Source organism: Macrobrachium rosenbergii, chromosome 31 (genome assembly GCF_040412425.1).
Source record: "Macrobrachium rosenbergii isolate ZJJX-2024 chromosome 31, ASM4041242v1, whole genome shotgun sequence".
In the NCBI taxonomy this organism is placed as follows: Eukaryota; Metazoa; Arthropoda; class Malacostraca; order Decapoda; family Palaemonidae; genus Macrobrachium; species Macrobrachium rosenbergii.
Window position 1 is genome coordinate 24,783,649 of NC_089771.1, and position 20,615 is coordinate 24,804,263.

The 20,615-nt window shown below is 39.7% G+C and overlaps 1 protein-coding gene across 8 annotated transcripts in view; it reads right to left on the bottom strand.

The window, feature by feature from the left end:
• The window catches only part of Srrm1 (Serine-arginine repetitive matrix 1), a 34,823-nt gene that overhangs the window by 4,833 nt on the left and 9,375 nt on the right, over positions 1-20,615 (bottom strand). The window contains exons 3-12 of one of the 8 annotated variants that reach the window (XM_067132441.1): positions 14,264-14,389; positions 13,125-13,969; positions 7,436-7,606; positions 7,162-7,295; positions 6,306-6,410; positions 5,637-5,948; positions 4,500-4,865; positions 3,586-3,712; positions 1,819-1,952; positions 1,106-1,336 (exon numbers count right to left, since the gene is read on the bottom strand). In XM_067132441.1, coding sequence (XP_066988542.1) covers positions 1,106-1,336; positions 1,819-1,952; positions 3,586-3,712; positions 4,500-4,865; positions 5,637-5,948; positions 6,306-6,410; positions 7,162-7,295; positions 7,436-7,588 — 1,562 coding nt within the window. In that variant the 5' untranslated portion in view covers positions 7,589-7,606; positions 13,125-13,969; positions 14,264-14,389. Of the gene's footprint in view, positions 1-1,105; positions 1,337-1,818; positions 1,953-3,585; positions 3,716-4,499; positions 4,866-5,465; positions 5,949-6,305; positions 6,411-7,161; positions 7,296-7,435; positions 7,607-8,463; positions 8,561-13,124; positions 13,970-14,263; positions 14,390-20,615 lie in introns of those variants that run through there. The other 7 variants (XM_067132440.1, XM_067132439.1, XM_067132442.1 and 4 more) reach the window with 7 other exon arrangements.

The window sequence follows — 20,615 nt, forward strand, 5'->3', positions numbered from 1 at the left end:
ACTAAGCATTTCTGGGTTCATCTATTATCAAAATGCAATCCCAAGGGACACAAAGTTCTCTGAACACGAAAAATTTAAATTGACTGAAGTTCCAGTCTTTCTGTAATTTAATTATGTATGCAGTTTACTTACCACTGACCCCTTTACCAGCTGTATTTCCTCTTCCTTTACCACCTAACACTCCTTTATCAGTCACCTTAAACTCTTCCTGCCTTGAATGTATTATTTTACACCAAGATTTACCCGAGACATAAGACTCTATAATATACCAGTTCATTTTTACCATGAACTGGATACCTACAATATGATTAAACATTTATCAAGTTTGCAACATTCCAAACTTTACCACTTGGGACATTATATATAAAGTCCAATCAGAAAGAGCAAATATCATCAGTTCTCTTGGTGTTTAGTGTACTTGGAGCTGTGTACCCCATAGCTGACTCCCCCAAAAAGTGAATGAGTATATTTTAGCATAGTGCACAATCAAAATTAATGCAAGAGGTATTTGTGCACAACAAGAAATAAATGACTACATTTTGTAACAAAGTCTACACTATAGTACTGGAAAGAAGTGCATCTCTTATACTACTGTAGTTCACTAATCACTATTGTAATTGATAAATAAAACTAACAGTTCATAATTTATGTACTGTACCTCTAAACATTTAGCAACAGGAAGAAAAAGTGAATAGGAGATAAGAAAAAGTGAAGGGTTAGAATATGAACCTCGCAACAACCTTAAGTTACAAGGTGTATGTGAACATAGTTAAAAAAATCAGTTTACAAAAATAACCAGCATGTTTCAAATATAATCTGCATGTATGGGGCAAAAGTAGTGTGGGTTTCCAGGTATCATGATGACCAGTTACCATATAACCTATTGAATAATTATAACCCAGTCATCAAGACTTCTCAACTCTGACCTTTTGATATTACCTTTGGAATGAAACAAAAAATATTACTGCAAGTTTCCTCTTTTCCCATACTCATGAATTGCACCCCGTTTTCCCATATTTTATTTAATCAAGGTTGATGAAAACTAATCCCATATTTTTTTTAATCAAGGTTGATGAAAACTGACATAAAATAAAATATCAATTACCTCTGTGGACTCATAGGTCTTCTACGGGGACTTGAGGACCGTCTCATTCGCTGTCCTGGAGAACCTCTCCCTCGCATCATTGGCGACATTCGACCCCGAGGACTTGGAGACCTACGCATTCTTGGGCTGGGAGACCTACGACCTCTGGGACTAAGCGACCTTCTCATCCTTGGACTTGGTGACCTCCCACGCTTAATGTTGGGTGAAATTCTACCTCTGGGACTGGGTGACCTGTGTAGACAAGGACTACCTATTGGACCGGCTTGGATTCACGACGCAACTTCAGACATTCACTCATGACCTTCCATTTCTTCAGAATCTGGGACTTTGCAACTGACTACATGGGCTTAGGATCTATATAGCAACAAATATAATGGGGGATAATCTCCTTTTTCCACTTCCAAATTTCCATAAAAGATGGGGTCACACAAAGAGGCAATTGCAGAACATTTTACAGATTATTAAAGATCCTTTCCCTACTAGACTTCAAAAAAAAATTCATATCTTACTTAACGACTTGATTAGTTGGGAAGTTTGAAATGTCCCCATAAAAATGCTTACATAGTATCATACTGTATATTTCTCCCATGTGCTTTGTATTTTCCCTACTTCATACAACAAAATATATGATGGCTTTATTGGATGATGAAGTTATACAATTTATTTACTTAGGTACTGAAGAACACTTCCCACAAAATTCATCCCATACAGACCTTCTCCTATAACGTGGAGAAATTGATCTCCTAGGACGACGATGAGGTGAGGGCGACCGCCTAACTCGAGGGGGAGTCCGCCTATGCATTGATGGCCCACCGTGATGTCCACCATCCATTGGTCGCTGTGGAGGCTAAAGATCACATACCAGAAATTCATTAAAAGGTGGACCATACCACTGTCATACTTCTTAATCCTGTTATAAAATAGTCACAGGGTTACCTTATTCCTAAGTTTCAAATACCGTCCCTTCCTTACTGCTAAAATGAAGGTGTTAAAAAAATTGTCACATCCTCATTTGTGAGTGATATCTAAAAATTTAACTTTATATATTGTGTGCACTGCAATTTGTAGTTACTAAATCTACTTCCAAAACTGACTTATAGGGAATTCTATTAAACACAGGAAATATTATAAGGCAAAATCAAGTAAAGACCTGTACTTTAAAAGAATACAAGAACTAAAATACAAGAATAACAAATGGGAAACATTATTCAGCAAAGAACATCCAGCATCAAGCAAATAACAAAAAATATTGTAAAGCCGTCTACAAAATCATGAATACATACTGAAATTCTCATACTTTCATGCACATGGCATTTCATGGCTCGTCATTTACACACGAAAATTAAATATGCTAAACGGGTTTTTATATTTTTACTTGAAATTCTCCAAACTTTTTTCCTGTGTGGCTGGATCTTTAGGAACAATATGCAGTTCACCTTATATAATCTTCAGCTCAGTATAGGTACAGCAACATATTACTAGTGTTTTTATATATAGCTTTACAAGGGCCAAGTGGCCTGGAAAAAGGAAAAATAAAGACAAAGGGAATCCAGAATTTAAACTAACTGAGACTGTCAGTAACAACACTGACTCAGTTCTGGCAACATTTTTTTTTTAACCACTTGATGTTATCTACTTCTAGGGATATAACTCTAGCATTGGTGTCATTCTACAGCCATTTTAATATTTGTACTTTTACATAGCACCTTCACTTTTTGGTGCATGTTAACAGTGAAAAACATAAAGTCAAAATGAACGAGTTGAAGTTGGTTGAAAATGTAAATTTCTTTACTCTTCAGAAGCAATTTTTCGAAGAGGGTGCTAGAGAGAAATTATTTTCACATTACAAATTTTGCAAGAAAACTTTTTTCCAATTGCACAAATTTTAATGCAAAATCTGACTTTTATTGGAAATAAACTTTGAAGAAATATGCCAAAATTTCTAAGGTTATCTGCTCTGCAGGAGATGGAGTTCAACTATTCTCCATCACCCTCTAAGCATAATTGCAATGTTGCTAGATATCACGTGTTTATGATTAATTTACATCATTTTCAAAATAGTCTACTGCAATAGCAGTTGATGGGGGAAAACAGAAAGTAGAAGAGGAGAAAAATATATATGTAAAAAAAACCTACATTGGGAAAAGAATGCTCAAAACAAGTCCCAGAATAACTGTATACTCAAATTTGTCCCATTTACCTCTCTTTGCCATCTATAAACACGTACTATCAAAAGTTAACATAAACTACTATTTGTGACTTTTCTTGAGAGGTTCATGTTTCTGAACAAAACAATCTTATCACACCAATTATAAAATTTCTGTTACAATCCAGTCACTGACTTCTAAATTACTTCAAATCAAGACTAATATTCTATTCGACAACATTTACCAGACACCTGTTCTGGACATGAGCACTTCACTGAGGAATCAAAAAACCAACGTAAATCAACCTGACAACCAAGGCATCCTAAAACTTACCTCGTCATCAGAGCTAGAAGGATCACGATTGGATCTGTATTGCCGTTTCTTCAACACCGAGTCTTCCTTGCGATGAATTTCAAAGTCATCCTCCTTGTTCCTAGGGGGGCTGCGACTTTCAGAAGAGCTACTGAAATTAATGAGAGAAAAATGCCTTCAAGTAACAGACTTATATGAAAAGTGTAAAAGTTAGGATAAACAAGAGGGAAAAAAATTAGTAGTAAGCCCACCTAAGATCAACCAAACAGATATCTAAGCTTCATGAATAAGACCACATAAAATAAAGAAAACAAACACTATGTTAACTTATTCAAACAAAGAACATTTCAGTCAAGGATATGAACGTGGTAAGACAACAAAAAGCAGATTCAAATAAGCAGAAGCACAAGAACATCTGCGGGTCTAGTATTATCACTAACTTAGTGGTCTAGTAAACTTACAAATGACACTAACATAAAATAACATTCTCCCTAAACTACTTTGCATGCAAAAACTGAAGGGGCCTGAAACTTCATAACTGGCTTTCAAATTCTTCACCAAACCTTTGACTACCAACCTGCAATGTTTCCTCAAAGGTAGAAAAGTAATATACTCACTTCTACAGTAAATATACCCATGACTGCAAGACAAAAATTAAGTATAAACCTGAACACTATATATTTCTGAAGACCATATACCTTCAACGACCAGTTTTTTAAATATACTATATATAAAAAGGCAAAATTTTGGCTTGTTAAACTGACCTGTTACCTGAAAATAAACAACAAAAATATATTGGGAAAAATCATCACCCATTCTCAAAAGATAGATACCTGCCTACAAAGTCTTATTAAAATGAAAAAAGGAAGACAAGAAAACCATAACCAGTAATATGCTAAGTACAGCTTCAAGCATTACACATTAAAAAACATTACCTTGAGGAGTCAGAATTGGAAGAAGGAGACCTTGATTGCCGGCGTCTCATGCTTGGTCTGGGTGATGCAGTTCTCTTTCTAGGGCTATTGTGTCTCTTGTGTCCACCTGACGGCTTCCGGCCACCAGGAGAATGTCTTCTGGGGCTGGGTGACCTCTTTCTAATGCTAGGTGACCTTTTGCGAGGACTTCCAGACCTTTTACGAGGACTTGGTGAATGTTTACGTGGACTAGGAGACCTTTTCCTTGGTGTGTGAGATCTTCTTCGAGGACTGCGTGATCTTTTCCTTGGGCTATGTGACCTCCTCCTTGGAGAACCCCTACGCTTCTTATCATCATCCTTCTTCGGTGACCTCCCTCTGGGGGACCTTACAAGACAAACAGAAACCTTTCTAAACACAAAAAACAAAAGTATAAAATATTCATTTATATTTTTGGTTGCATTTATCGAACATTTTCACAGTTCTAATAAGCCAATAAGAAATATGCATGAAAAAGTTACAATTAAAAAACACATAAAAGCATCTGGTTTTCTATTAATGTATAAAACTCAATAATTACAATACATAATTTACCTAGAAAATTATTCTCCAATTCTGCAAAAGTTAATGGACTACTTTCCATCCAACTATTAATAATCTTATGCTACAAAACGTGACATTTTGAGGAAATTGTGTTACTGTGCAAAGAATTAACAAAGGACACCCATTAACAATTATTTTATACAAATCCTGACAGACTCAATACTACTGATCTAGGAAAAAGAAATAATGTTGCTACCCCAAAACATACAAAATTAGTCTTAAATGAACAAGGACAAACAATAGAATGAACAAAGTCAAACAACAGAATGAACAAGGTCAAACAACAGAATGAACAAGGAAGAACAATAACTGCATATTTAAACAAACTCTTCTTTCCATTAGAGCTGGCTGAACCTACTGTCTGATTCAATAAAAAAAACTTACTGGTATGTGGTATCTTTCTTTTTTATTAGAGGTTTGGTTGTATTTAGCAGTTCTGGGAATCGATTAAATGCAAAATAAGCTATATCCTTATGATACCTCACAACAGTCCCCTCCATTTCTTTTCCAGTTTGCACAGACTTAACCTCAAAATATTCAATATCACTAGGGTACCTCGCTCTATGGCTCTTCTTGTCACGGGAATGGCTACTGTCAACCTTCTCTCGAGAGTGGCCCCTGTCGTTTTTGTCGCGAGAATGGCCGCCGTCCTTCTCCCGAGAGTGACCACTGTCTTTTTCATTTTTGTCACTTCTCTCCTTCTTTGGCAACGCTTCCAACTTCTCTGGCTTTACCTGAAGGTCGGCTTTTGGAGAAATGGGCTCTTGCTTTGGTGATTTCACATCCGAAGGCTTATCTTTGACAGACACTTCGCCATTTGTTTCTTTCTTCTCTTCCTTGATCTTCTGTTCATCTTTCTTCTCCCATCTGAAAAAATGAATCATCTGGATAATCAACAAACAAAAAATACCAAACTAAACTAAAAGTTTGTTCTACATATGAACAACTGTAAAGTAATTTGTATTTTTCCTAGGATGCAAACCTATCCTTTCATAGATGGAGTACTCAGTACAAAGTACGCTGCAGCTATCAGAAAATAATCATCACTGTTGGCATACCAGGATTTCAATTAAATCAACTTCTTAAGAGATCAAGACCCTTTACTGCTCCTGACATACAATACAACAGTACACAGTGGTAGAGTATGACAAAATCCAAGATATAACAACTCTATATTAAAATAAACATCGTAATAGCCAACACAAGCAAATACCAAATACCCACCTAGAGGCATCCTTCTTTGAATCTTTCTTATCATCTTTTGATCGAGGTGAACGGGACCTGTCTCGACGTGAGCTACGGGATGATCGGTCCCTACTACGACTTCTCCTGCAAACAAACAAAATGAAGCAGGATGTCAAGTATGTGTGATTGAATAGTTTAGGAGGAAAAAGTATTTTTTTTTCATGGTAGTAAATGAGAAAAAAAAAAAAAAAAATTTTTGCCAAGCAAATAGATCTTACATTCAAAAGTGCACCAGATTCTGTATGAAGGGAAAGCAATCTTGAGTCAAGGACATGAATTCTTTACAACACAATGAATTAATGTGGAGAATGTGAGGGATGCAGGTATGATTGATACAAAAGTATAAACAATACGATTGATACAAGAGTATAAACGGTTTGTATAATTCAAAAACACCAAAGGATTTGTTCTTACATGAAAACTGGAAAAAGTTAAGGTCCAAGAAGTTAGAAATTCTAGCTTAAGTTCTCAATTCATTGTCCTCAAATGTCAGTAAGTTTAAATATGCAATTTTACTGTAAGTCAGTCAAGTCAGTCAGTCTCTTCTGTTGTCATTCTGCATTAAAAGTAAAATATTCCTTAACCAACAGCAACCTCAGCACGTGTGCCAATTATTAATTATAAAAATGTTCCTAATTCCTTTAGAGAAGTTTACTATAAATTGGCAATCACACCTCTCTGTCTTTGAGTCAGGGGAAGAGCTGAATAGTGCCATCAAATGTAACATGATAAACAACTTCGATGGCAAGTAAAATCAGGTTTCAACACAAAATGCCTCATTAAGGTATCAGTTACCAAAGCTACATAATTACAAAGAGTAAGTAACCGTTCAAACCTTTCTCGGCGATCTTTCTCCCTGTCTTTGTCTCTATCCCGATCTCTATCTTTGTCCCTGTCTTTCTCCTTCTCTTTCTCCTTGTCCCTTTCACGCCGAGCTTCCTGTATTTTCTGGACTCTTTCTTCTTCTTCCTGAAATTGACCAAAATACATCATCTCTGCAAAGATATACTGGAAGCAATCCAGACATATCAGAAATTTCAAGAAGGAATGTGTAGATACACACACTAGTCATCACACTAAGGTGCAGCATTTAAGGCAACTGTATTTACCATTTTCTTCTTCAATTCTTCCTTTTTCTGGTCCAGAAACTGTTTGGGAATTCCTGAGGGACTGGCTTGGGCTGACAACAGGAGATCCCACAGAAGTCCCATGAATATTCTGGCATTTTTCCCGTTCAGGAATCCAGTTAACATAATCTGCATTTTTCTTGGATCTGGATTCTACAAAAGAAAATATAAAGAAACCTAAGACATTCTTTCAGATACATCAAGCAATTGATGGTATTGTATTTACAGAAAAATAATACAACAACAAATGGAAAGGTATTCATACCCCCTTTGCAATTCATTTAAAAAGTCAACAATGCCATTTCACAACATTCAAGTATTGCTCTATGACCTGGCCAGTAACTGAAACTTTAGTAAGATGACAAATATGCCACTGTTCAAACTACTGTAATGAACATCTTTGATGGATATGCTAATAATTACTTCACTTTCCAGGAGGAAATAAACTTTTTGCTTCTACAGTACTTCACCTTAGTGTCCACAACATTCAAATACTGTACATATAACATTTTCCCTAGGAAATGGACATGTAATGTTTGTGACCTAATACTCATAAACAGGAACCCCTGTCTTCCAGTAACAAAATAAAATCCTAACCTTTTTAAGTTTCCTAACCTTTTTGTTTCAATTTAAATTTAAATTCTTCACAATATTTCTTAGTTACTTTAAAAAGTATTTTATATACTGTGATATAGTATGAACTTCTTATTTAACAATATACCGCATCTAAAAGACATTGATTAAAATTCTGAAAAGTTATTAACCTGAAACAAAACTGTACTGAAATATTTCGTATTTTATTCTTGTCCGTTTAGTTTAATGATAACGTTGCCAAAAGGAACTGGGTGACCTGTTGGAATCCATAACGTGCTTGAGCCTAAGTTGTAAGAAACGAGGTTAGGATCTCTTATTTCATCACTTGAACCCCCGGGGTACCCACTATTTGAGGTCTCACAAAAACAGCCGTGATCCCTGTAGAAGAGGGAGCGCACTACTATCATAGGTCTTACATGGATTCATTACACCAAACCTGTGAAAGCCGCACACAGACTCCACTACTAACGATGACTTGTTGCTTTAGGCTCCCACCCCACTCCTCCTAGAAGGCTGAGTCAAGATACACATCAGTTGCTTACAATCAAAAGTTACACAATGGTTGCTGTATTATCAGTCTTAGCAAATGCTGTTCATAAAAGAGGCAAGTTTTTGTTGAAAAATACTTTTATAACATCATCTTTAACTTAACATCAGCAGAAGTGATAGGGACAGCAAGTGCTAAACTCATAAGCAAGCATTTCATTAAACCTACACTTAATAGGGAATAACATTACTCCCAGAAAAATAGGTCTCATGTACAATATTATTTTCATGTACAAAATTCTCTCAAATGCAAGACCGTTAATTAAATTCAGAACATCTTTGGTTGCCTTACAGAGCAAGAGCAATAGAAAATGAACTGGTCTAAATAAAAAGAAACCCTACCAGCCAACATGTTGTCCACTAACACCCATGTAACATGCCCAAGAAGCAAAAACAATTTTTTCTTTCCCCATTACAGTAACATCTTTAGAGTAACAATAACCAAAGTCTCTAATAATCAGATGCAAAAAGATTGGAAGCCTAATTTTCACTGTTGTATCTGACTAGTTTGTTAAAAATAAAAAACTATATGTCTAAATCTAAAAGAATATTAGCAATTGCACACACATACATAACAAAAATTTATAAGCCAAAGCCTTTAGCAAACAATATAATACTGTATATGTATAGGCCTCCCCTTTTACGTTCTACACTGTAAACCCATCTGAATTTAGAAAATCATGAAGTTTAAATTATGAAGTAAGATCATTCAAGCTGATATGTGGAAATAGCATAATAATAATAAATGGAGGCACTTAATGCCAAGCAGACCTCACTTATATTCTTTTGTCACACACCTGTCAGATCTTTCATTCCACTAACAATTTCCTAATTACCTACCTAACAAGCATCATCATTGTTAAACTTCTACTAACATCAAGTCAAAATAAAAATCTTGTCTCACCCTTGATCAACTGACAGCCAAAAAACACTTTCTATACCTAACAGCAGCGGAAAAAGAATAAAATGTAACATTATATGTTGCAGTTAAGGCAAAATTATGCTAAATAGCAAATTTCATCAGTTGGAGCATAAAAAAATACTAGAATACCTTTTAATAAAAATACCTCTTATTTTACTTAAGCATTAATGCTTACAACAGAACCTTGTAGCCAAGAGATAGCCAATCTGTTAAAAGTAAAGTTTGCATCAATCACCATTACTCACTGTAACCAGACCTGAAGCCATTAACACATACTAGCGAAATTGCAGCAGAGTACTTCGAGTACAATTAAAGGCTTGTACAGTATTAATAAAACAAAATCATAGAAAATTTTGTTCATACAATATACAAACCTCTTAATTCTATTGTGGTAGGCATATAACAACTCTTCTCATCTTTCCGAGTGAAGGGAATTAAAACAATTAAAACTGAACTAAAAGAAATTTCTGGTACTCCCTAGAATATGAACTGGGACACACAGTCAAAACATCTGAACAGAAAGGATGTGCTTGGGAGTACGAACATGACCAGCCAAAACGAAATTAAAAACATCCATACCTTTTGAGAGGCACTTTTTCCATATTTAGAGAGTCTACACGCATGATGTTCGATTTTATATTCTTATGGACCTTCCACCTAGTCATGGTGGACCAGTAATTTTAATCGTTGCTGGCCTCCCTTGAGGGATATCCAATTAGAGCAAGATAATTAGGACCTACTCCATCTGAAGCCAGCCACACCAAATAACATGAGTCTTTCGGATGTCAATCCTTATTAAGCAGAGGTCTAAGGAAGCGGGTCATTTGTGACTAATGGTCCCAAAAACAAAGAGCACACTATCTGTAAAATCATGCCAAGATATTTTGTAGCAAAACTCAATAATGTCACTGCAAAAAGACCAACAGATTATGGAATTTTCTACACTAATGATGCAGTGACCAAACCAAGTGAATGTACAATTCCTGTATATTCTACAGTATAAGGCAAGACTAACAACATAAACTGAGACTACTAAAAAAGAAAGCTAAAATTAACAGATTTCTGACAAACACCTTTCCTGATATAACTGAAATATAAAGTTCAGGCCAAAAGCCAAAAAACAGGACCTATGAGGTCATTCAGCATTGAAATGGAAATGGAGAAGTGCGACAGGAGGAAAACCTCGGTTGCACAATGAAACAACCATTAGGAGATGGTGAAACATACAATAGAAGAAAGAGAATATGAATGGAGGTACAGGAAAAGGAATGAAAGGGGTTGCAGCTGGGGGGCCAATGGGATGCTGCAAAGAACCTTAAGTAATGGCTACAGTGCACTGATGGCACTATCCCTCTACAGGGTTTAATGATATGATGACAGGTATGTTTTCCTTAGGTGACTGACACAAAGTCCCCCTCTTAAGACAGACTACCTCTCAGATACCTGGTTGTGTTACAAACACTCATGTTAAAGTAAATCAAGAGCTTTGGTCATTGTACGAATACTTGAAGAATGGTTAAAATATTTTTGTTACATTGTCTTCCAAATAAGTGTATGGCACTAGCCCCTCAAAAAAATGTACATAGGTCATTTCTCAAAACGTGAAATAGGATAACATTAACCTTTGAAAAACTAATCTAAGAAGAAAACCTTTCCAGCCCAAATTAGTCAGAGTACAGCAGTGCTAACCTAAACAAAGAGAATACGGCAACAGGTGAAAAAAAAATACCTACATTTAACAGATAGCTCACATAACTTTCACTTTCACCTTAACTGTTAACAATGACCCCTAATCAACCTCAAATCTTCTCTGAATTCCTGACATCACCTATTTACCATTCGATTTTTCTAAAATCAAAAATATACTAAAATGAAAAGGAAATTACAATGAGGGTAGACTGCAGATACTTTCATTTGCTTAAAAACTGTATTGCAAAAGATCCAACTATCAAAATTTTGAAGCTTGCAGATCAATGCTCATCATAATAAATACCAAATACCACTATGAAACAAATAGGATGCTATACCCAAAAGTATGGTTGGGAGTAAAATTATCTGCTGCAGTACTTATAAAATTACCATTACAAGCTCGTCTACTCCTAACTTTACAGTCAAATACTAAACTTGAGTAATGGTGATTCTGAAATAAAGCAGGTACTTTAAGCTATAAATACGATCATGCTATTTCAAACAGATTAAATTGCATATCCACGTTAAATAAGCCTTAACTAGTAATAAGTGAAGCCTACATACCTACAGACCTATATTTTCTCGGCAAAGTTACCTTAATTTGAATCAGATGATTCCAAATCTTAATATAATATGGTGTTAACTCAGGATCTATCTTGGAAAAGTACTTGTTCTTCTAGTTAGCAAAAAAAAATAAAAAAAAAAAACACTACAAGGAAAACTAGGCGACAAAATACGCGTTAGCTGGTAAGAATAGGATTCAACTGGGCCCAAAAGAAACATGACTATGAAAAAGGGGATGAGACAAACATACCCAACACAAACCTTAAATTCTTTTTTATTTATAATGAGAAATATCTATGACTGACACCTGCATGGATCCTACAAGACATCTGTCTGACAGGTACAATAGCCACACAGCTTATCAGATTTCAACTTGTCAAACTTTGCTACTATTCAGCTACAACATTGTTTTGTCTCTTTCTTGATATGCTGGCTTTCTAGAAGTGATTATTTTGCTGATTAATCTCTTAAAATGAATAATAAATATAAAGTGACAATCCAATAGGATAAAAATTACAAGGAATCACTGTTTGTGAGACATCTTGAATGTCCAAGTGCAGGCTATACTACTGATCATATTTTGCTTGTGAAAAGGTTTGACAACCTAAAGCACCTGTTACCCTGCTAGGCTATTGTACATAGTACTGTAGTGAAATAAGTTGATTACACTAGTAATTTTTTACTGTACGGACTGAAGATGGAATATTAATAAAGTACTACCATGTCAATCATTCATCAACTGAATCCATGACTTACGTAAGCATAAATATAAGGACCCTAACATACTTTTAGAGTAATTGTACCCAGAAAGAGTGGTAACTGTATGGAAATCAAAGAAAATTAATTTAAAAAGACATGAATATCATTTCTGACTCCAAGTCTTCAATCTAAACTGAAAGACAAAATTTAAGAATTAATGTATATACCACTGAAAAGAATAGCCCACTTAAATTTATGCAACACTTTTTTTTTTCTTGAATGTTTAATTCATCTCACAGTTCACAGGAACAGGACATCCCTACTTAATGATTGCTCACTCATTAATTTCAATATATTACAGAATTTAACTAAAACTTCAAAGAGATATGGAAATGTTGCATGCTCAGCAACAGGCAAAATGATACTTTATATCTTGGATGTTGATGTGATAATGCCCAAAACGGCATTTCCAACCTTGTAATGAATGAATAATCATTGTCATAAATCTATTACAAAACACTCGACTAAAACACGACATGTGAATATCCCTTGTCCAGCCTGTAAAGTGCAACAGTGCACCTGAAATCCTCTTTTCGAGATTTATGTTGAGGGCTAACTTTGACTGTTCTTTCAATTCTGGTCTAGAGACTTCTGTACCTTAATGTAACTGTGACACTGAGGCCACCTGTGGGAAGACAGCAGCAGTAGAACCTGATATGGAGAGGCTTGCAACAATCGTGCTCATGTGGCTGAAGCAGGATAACATCACACCAGGCACATACATGGCCCAGCAGTCTCCCTCTTGTAGTTCACTGATTTTCCCCCCAACAGGACAAGGAGGAACTGAAGAAGGCAGGACCAAAGGTAGCCCAGGTCTATGTAGCCTGGGCCAGGTATCTACTTCATGATCCCAGCTTCCGTGCTTGCGTCAGTCACTCTGATGGCGGTCTGGCTCCGTGACGGGGTTCAGGTCACAGCTCCCAGCTTTCAGTTAGCCCAGGCTTCTTCCAGATACGCCAAGGCAGAGTGCCCAGGCTTCTTCCGAATAAGCCCAGGCAGGATGCCCAAGCGTCTTCCAAATAAGCCCAGGCAGGGAGCCCAGGCTGTCTTGAAGATTTGAAGTGCTCCCAGAATACCCATAGTAGCCCAGGGTATTCCAGGCTAGTTCCTGGCAGATGAACTCCCAAGGCTTAGAAGGCCCCAGGATTAGACACACCCAGACATCAGCTGAGTGTAGGGATGCGCCTCTCGTGTGGTCCCAGGCTGCTAACCTGAGCATCAGAAGAATTATGCAGTCCAGGTGGTCCTCACTCGCAAGGTATTTGAACTAGGCCGTTCAAATCCCTGCTAGAAAGAACCTGGAGAAGTAGCTATCACAGACCAGCCTCACTTATACATGAGGCCAGTCAGGCAGAGGGCAGGATCGAATCCTAGGGTTGCGGGTGGAGCATAGGTGAGGCGCCTCCGTCTCAATGGACCAATACCCCCTTTGGCATAACTTGCTGATTACCAGGAAAGATTGTCATGGTCAGAGAATATTAAATTTAAAATCAAACAATGTATCTGTGTTGTAAAGTACAGAAACTAAGAACGCATAACCAATCACGCTCCTCTCATACCAGACTTCTCTCTGGAGGTTAAAAGCATGAAACCACAGCAGAATTACTCAGGTTTCACCCTTTTCCTCTTAAAATCTTGAAAAAAAATACTGAATTTTGATATTCAGGAAAGAAAAAACTACAAACACCAACTTACACCAACATTCATGCCTCCATTCCCTTGGATAAAAGGCTCACCTTTTCTGCTTCAAGCTGGTTGAACACATATTCTATGACAACGTCATCTTCGATGCCTAAAATTGCTGTTATTTTTTCTGTGACCCAAGGTTTTATCACTTCCAAACGAACTTTTGTCATATCCACCTGCAATATAAAGTGTTCAATCACAACTACAAAAAGGTGTTATAAAATCATGAACTGAATATAATTCAGAATCTAAAACAAATGTTAACCTTCACAAGATCATAAACAACACTAACTACCATTACATAAGTTTCTCCTTCATGTAACCAGTATAAATAAGCATTTAATTTTTTCCTCATAATTTTCATCTGCTACAGTAATATCAAACACAGACCTTAATATGACAGTTCCCTGCCTTACTACACAAAATGGTATTTTCATTATAAAATAAGTTTTTAAATATACTTACCTGGTAGTTACATATATATAGCTTTATCCCTTGATTAAATGCAGCGCGGCAGAGAAATTCAAAATTAGCGGCAATGGAATAGATGGTCAGGTGGCCATGCCTGGCGCCCTCTACCAGGTAACTAGAACCATTTCCCAATTGTCTCAGAAATTCCATGCCCCTGTTCTCAGAGGGAGGAGGGAGGGACCTTTTATATATGTAACTACCAGGTAAGTATATTTAAAAACTTATTTTATAATGAAAATACCATTTTAAATATCTAACTTCCCTAGTAGTTACATATATATTTGATTGACACCATTGGTGGTGGGTTAGAGAACCAAAACATCGTTGGGAATTCGTATAATTACTAAACACTAAAATTAGCTGTAAACATACTCTGGTTCTTACCTGATAAGGAAGCTGGCTTCATAATTATCCTGCCTCATTAAGCCTGCATTCCTTGAGAGACCAGCGACCCATCAGGGGCTGTAGAAAGTCTCTATGGGGCTGTCCACGGTCCTCGACCTTAACATGACTAGACCACCACCCTTGCTATCCTGGCATAGCCATGGACAAAAAGCTGACCACCTGACCCACTAAAATCACTAAATAACACACTCCATAAAACCTAACTTAGACTTGCAACCCCAGACTGTGGAAGGTTGCAACAACCATCTGAGACAACCTGTGAGTTCAAAATCAAGAAAAGGCAAGGGTATAATACAAAAAAAAAAGGTTATAGGGTAGAGGCATTAGTACCCTCTCCAGCTTCGGCGCGGGGCAACATACGGACCCAGGGACAGCAATCCTCATATTGGGTCTGTAACTTCTTTCAGAGTAACAATCTCACGAAGATAGATTTGTTCGCCAAAAGAAACTTCAAAATCGATTTCATAGACCTGTTGTGTCTATAAGCCATCAAGTTGCCACCGCTCTTACCTCGTGCGGCTTTGACTTTGAGAGTTGGAAAGCTTTTCTCGTCACATTCTTGGTGGCTTCCCTTATTAAGTCCTTGATAAGCGTAGTGCATTCTTTGATAAGAGTAAAGCGAGGTTTCTTCACTGAGCACCAGAGGTGATCTGTCTGACCTCTTATGTTTCTGGTCCTTTGTAGATAAAATTTTAGGGCCCCTAACTGGACAAAGGCCTCTCTCTTTTCCTGTCCTACTAAATGAGACAGCCCTGGTATGGAAAAAGATCTGGGCCATGGTTGAGAAGGGTTCGTTTTTAGAAAACCAAGTTAAGTGAGCATGCATTTTCCCCATTGAAGCCTACTTTCTTGCTAAAGGCTTGTAGTTCTCCTACCCTCTTGGCTGTAGCCAAGCGACCAGGAAAAAGGGTCTTCTTAGTGAGATCCTTCCATGAAGCCTTAATAGAGAGGTTCAAACCTATTAGGGGTTAAAAATTTTAAGACTACGTCCAAGTTCCAGAGGGGTCGGGTTGTCCTTCCTCTTAACTGTCTCAAGGACCTTATGAGATCCGTGAGGTCCTTGTCTCCCGACACGTCCCAATATTTCTGTGACGGAAGGCAGGCGCAAGCATGCTGCGGTATCCCTTGATGGTAGATACTGCTAGGTTTCCTTGGGTTTTCAAATGCAGAAGAAAAATCTGCCAGTTGAGTTAGAGGTACTGGAAGAGAAATGTTGTTTTCCTGCACCATTTCCTAAGCGTCCCACTTTGATTGGTACACCTTGCCAGTGTGGGCGTTCTCCTCGCTCTCGCGATGGCTCTTGCAGCTTCCTTGAAAAACCCTTCGCTCTTGCCAGTTTTTCGATAGTCGAAGGCAGTTAGGTTGAGCGAGAGATTTGATGGTATCTCTCTATATGTGGCTGTCTGAGTAGATCGTTCCGACAAGGTAACGATCTGGGGGTATCTACTAGCCCTCCATCACCTCCGTGATCCATGGTCTCATGGGCCAAAATGGAGCTATCAGGGTCATCGAGGCGTCGTTCGACTCTCTGAACTTCTTCATGACTCTGTCTAGGATCTTGAATGGAGGAAAAAGCGTGCATGTCTAGTCCCTCCCAATTCATGAGGAAGGCGTCCACGCGCCACTGCTTCCTGGTCTGGGACTGGAGAGCAGTAGACTGGTAACCTCTTCGTTCTCTGTGCAAAGAAGGTCTATTGGCCAGTTCTCCCCACAGATTCCAAAGCCTGTTGCACACATCGTGATGAGTCCATTCTGTCGTGAGAACCTGTCTTCCTCTGCTGAGAAGATCCGGCTCTGGCGTTCTTCTCCTCTATGAGCGGGTGATCAGAGTTAGTTATTCGTTTCTGCCACAGCAGGAGATCTTTGGCTGCCTCGTAAGGGGAAAGCGAGTGCCACCCTGTTCCTGATGTGAAGCCAACGCTGTGGTGTTGTCTCGTTGACCTGTACAATCTTGTTCTGGACCTTCTCCTGAAAGTGGACTAGTGCAAGATGAATGGCCACCAGTTCCTTGACATTTATATGCCATTTCTTCTGATGGTTTTCCTATAGACCTGAGATCTCGCCCTTCCCCAGCGTTGCACCCCATCCCATGTCCGATCGTCTAGATACAACACTAGAGTCGAGATTTCTTTTGTTGAAGTTGAGGCCTACTTGAGATTTTGGGTCGTTCCACCAACTCAAATGTTTTTGATTCCCAGAGGATCGAATCACGTCTCAGATCTTGGCCTCTTTTCCAATAGCTTGACAGATGGAACTGAAGTGGGCGTAGATGTAGTCTTCCCAGGAGCGAATTGTTCGATCGAGGGAGAGGGTCCCCAGCAGACTCATCACTCCCTCGCTTGAACAGGTCCATCTCCCTAGAAAGAGCTTCACCTTTTCTAAGCAATCTAGAATGCGTTCCGGGGCTGGAAAAGCCCGAAAAACCATGACTGAATCCTCATCCCCAGGTAGATGATGTCCTGTGAAAGCGTTAGCTGCGATTTGGCTAGATTTACTACCAGACCTTGTTGCGTCAAATTCATTGTAACTTGCAGATCCTCCAGACACTTTTGCTTGCGATCTGGCTCTGATTAATGTCGTCCAGGTATCGAAATCCGTATCCCTTTTAGATGTAACCAGTGAGCTCGTTCGATGCCACTCGGAGAAAACGTAAGGAGGCCGTGCTTAGTCCCAAAACAAAGTGCTCTGAACTGATAGGTTGTCCCGAGATGCACAAACCTCAGATATTTTCTGTAGTTCCGGTGAATTAGTGCGTGAAAATCACAGCGTCCTGTAGGTCTAATGAAACCATCCAGTCTTCCTGTTTGGTGCCTGCTAGGACTGGCCTTGAGATGTCTCCATGGCAAACTTGACTTTGCTTTACGTACTTGTTCAGTGGACTTACGTCCAGAACTGGTCTCAACCCCCGAGCTCTTGGGTACCAGAAAAAGTCTGTTGTAAAACCCTCTGGCCAGAGAGGTCCTTTACCTCTTCTATTGCTGCTTTTGATAGCATCTGGGTCACCTGTTCTTGAAGAGCTGCTGCTTTGCTCCCAGTAGTAGCTGGTCCCAACTCCAGGTTCTTGTGAAAGAGGGGCTTCCTTAGGAAGGAATCTTGTATCCTTCCTTCAAAACCCGACTGTCCATCACGTCGCTCCCTTTGGCTCCACTCTTGCCAAGGTGGGATAACCTGGCTCCCCACTTGTGTCTGGAGGTTGTTGTGATCATTTCTTGGATTTGGGTTGCTGCTTGGGGTTCTTTGAAGTTGTCCTCAGCAGCCATTCTCTGACTTCCTCTCGAAGGGCTCTCCCACGAAAGGGCTGGCCGCGGGAGGAACTTGCTTGTCCTTCCTGGCTAAAGTTTGCGGGAAGGACTTTCCCTGCTGATCCTTGTGATCAGATCTTGCGTTGATTGTTGCGCAAGGGCTGCTGATAGAATCATAACCAGCTCTGAAGGGAAGAGCTGTTTTAGATGAGGAGCATACAACAGTTCAGATTTCTGGGCTAAAGTCACTCAGGCGACCCTGACAGAACACAACATGGCTCGTTTCTTGATAGCACCTGCTGTGAAAGGGCAGAAAGTTCGACCCGACCCGTCCCTCACAGCTTTATTCGAGACAGGCAATAAGGTGCATTTGCGTGTCATTCTTCTGATCGACACCTCTGCAAGAGCTGCAAAGTCAGTCCATCAAGCTGAAGACTTCAATAGTTCTGAAGGCGCCTTTCGGCAAATGATCCAACTCCGAAGTGGACCACAGAACCTTGGCTTTAGTCATGGCTGTTCTCCGTGAAGAGTCCGAGTCTGGAGAAGTCCCTTGGGAGGAGGCAGGAACTCCCAAGCAGGAGCTTCCCCAGTCTGGTACCACGCTGGATCTAGAAGCCAATCTTGTCGGGAAAGGAAAAGTTGTCTTTCCTTGTTCCTTCTTCTTCAAAATCAATCATTCAGTGTCGAAAAGGCTCTCTTCACTGGTTGGCCAACACTGTCTTTTTGAATGAGGAAGACTTCTGGGGTCTACCCATCAAATATTGGGAGGGAGGACTCAGTCGGCCTGATGAAAATCGTTAGGAAATAAGTCCGCCAAAGAGTAAGAAGTCTTTCAGATCAGCTTTACATGAAGAGTTTCTTGAGTTTCCTCTTCGAGATCTCTTCCAAGGGATCCGCTATTTCGATGTCGAGCAGAGGGGAAGCGTGTGAATCGTGCTGTTGCGTGCGTCATGTCGTCCAACTTGCTGCGAGGGAGCGGCGATCCTTGTTCCCCTCCCGTCACTCGTGCGGCTTGCATTTGCGGGAAGGCGTCTATGGCGCTGCAACTTGCACCGCGGTTGCCGATCTTGCTGGTTGTTAAGCGTCTTGTTGTTCTGATTCTTGCCTTACCTCTTCTTGGGTCTGTTGGCGTCCATAGATTCCTTCTTGTGTGTTTCTTCTCTTAGTCCTTGCGACTTGTAAGTCAAAAAGAGGCGCAGGGACTGCTGGACTTCCGACAAGAACTTTACTTCTGAGGTGCAGCTTGCTGCTGGGAAACAACTGGAGATGGCACTGCACTAGCTTCCACAACCCGGAGACTCTGGCTGGGATCTTTTGATGAAGAGGTGGTGGCGCGGCTTGCGACACGTCCCATTCTGGGGAGGGAAGCGTGAACTGAAGTCATGTATCGTCTTCTTCCTCCGGCCGAGCTGTCGTCTTACGCCTCTGTTTAGGCGCAGAAACGCCGTCTTCTTCCGACAGGAATCTCTCTGGAAACTCCATTTGCTGCAAGAGGGTTGTTGGGAGGGAAGGGGACCTGCGTCTCTTGATAGGTCTAGACTCTTGTGACCAGCGCCAACCACGTCTGGGTCTTGCGTCATCCAGAAGAACGAACACGTCCTCATCTCGCCTTTCCCTGCGGCGAGGGGCGTCCTGGGATGTGTCAACGAGGATCGCTCCGAGGGCGACGCTTCGTTGTTCAACGTCTCTCACCTCCCTTAGCCTGTCGGCGTTCCTTCTCCCAGGGTTGGGGAGCATGGAAGAGGTCTAGGGCTGGGGGAGCGTGACAGAACCACAACGGACGCACCCTCACTGCACTAACACTGTCACGAACTTTTGTTGCAAACTATACTGCCCCCACATCACTTCCTATCCGAAGAAAGGATTGTACAGAAACTCCTATGGCGGAAATAGCAGCCATTATATCCTTTAAAGACGGTTCTTACTCCCGACTCCACAGGGAGGATCCGTTACTAAAGCCTTAGGGTTAGGATCAGGAATATTAGTATCAGACAAGTTAGAAAGGACTTGACTATCAGAAGACCTAGCTGAAAGGACACTGGAAGATCTAGCTCTCTAATTCTGTCCTTTTCCAATCGCCTCACATAAGCGATCATACTCTCTCCACGCTTTCCGGACAAACTTTCACACTCCTTGCATCTATCATCAAGTGCACACACATGATCTCTGCATTTCTTACAAACTGTGTGGGGATCAAGAGCAGCCTTGGAAAGCCCGGTTCTTGCATCCCTAACACATTCTAACAACAGGGTCAGCCATCTTGAAAAGCAAGTACAAAGAACAA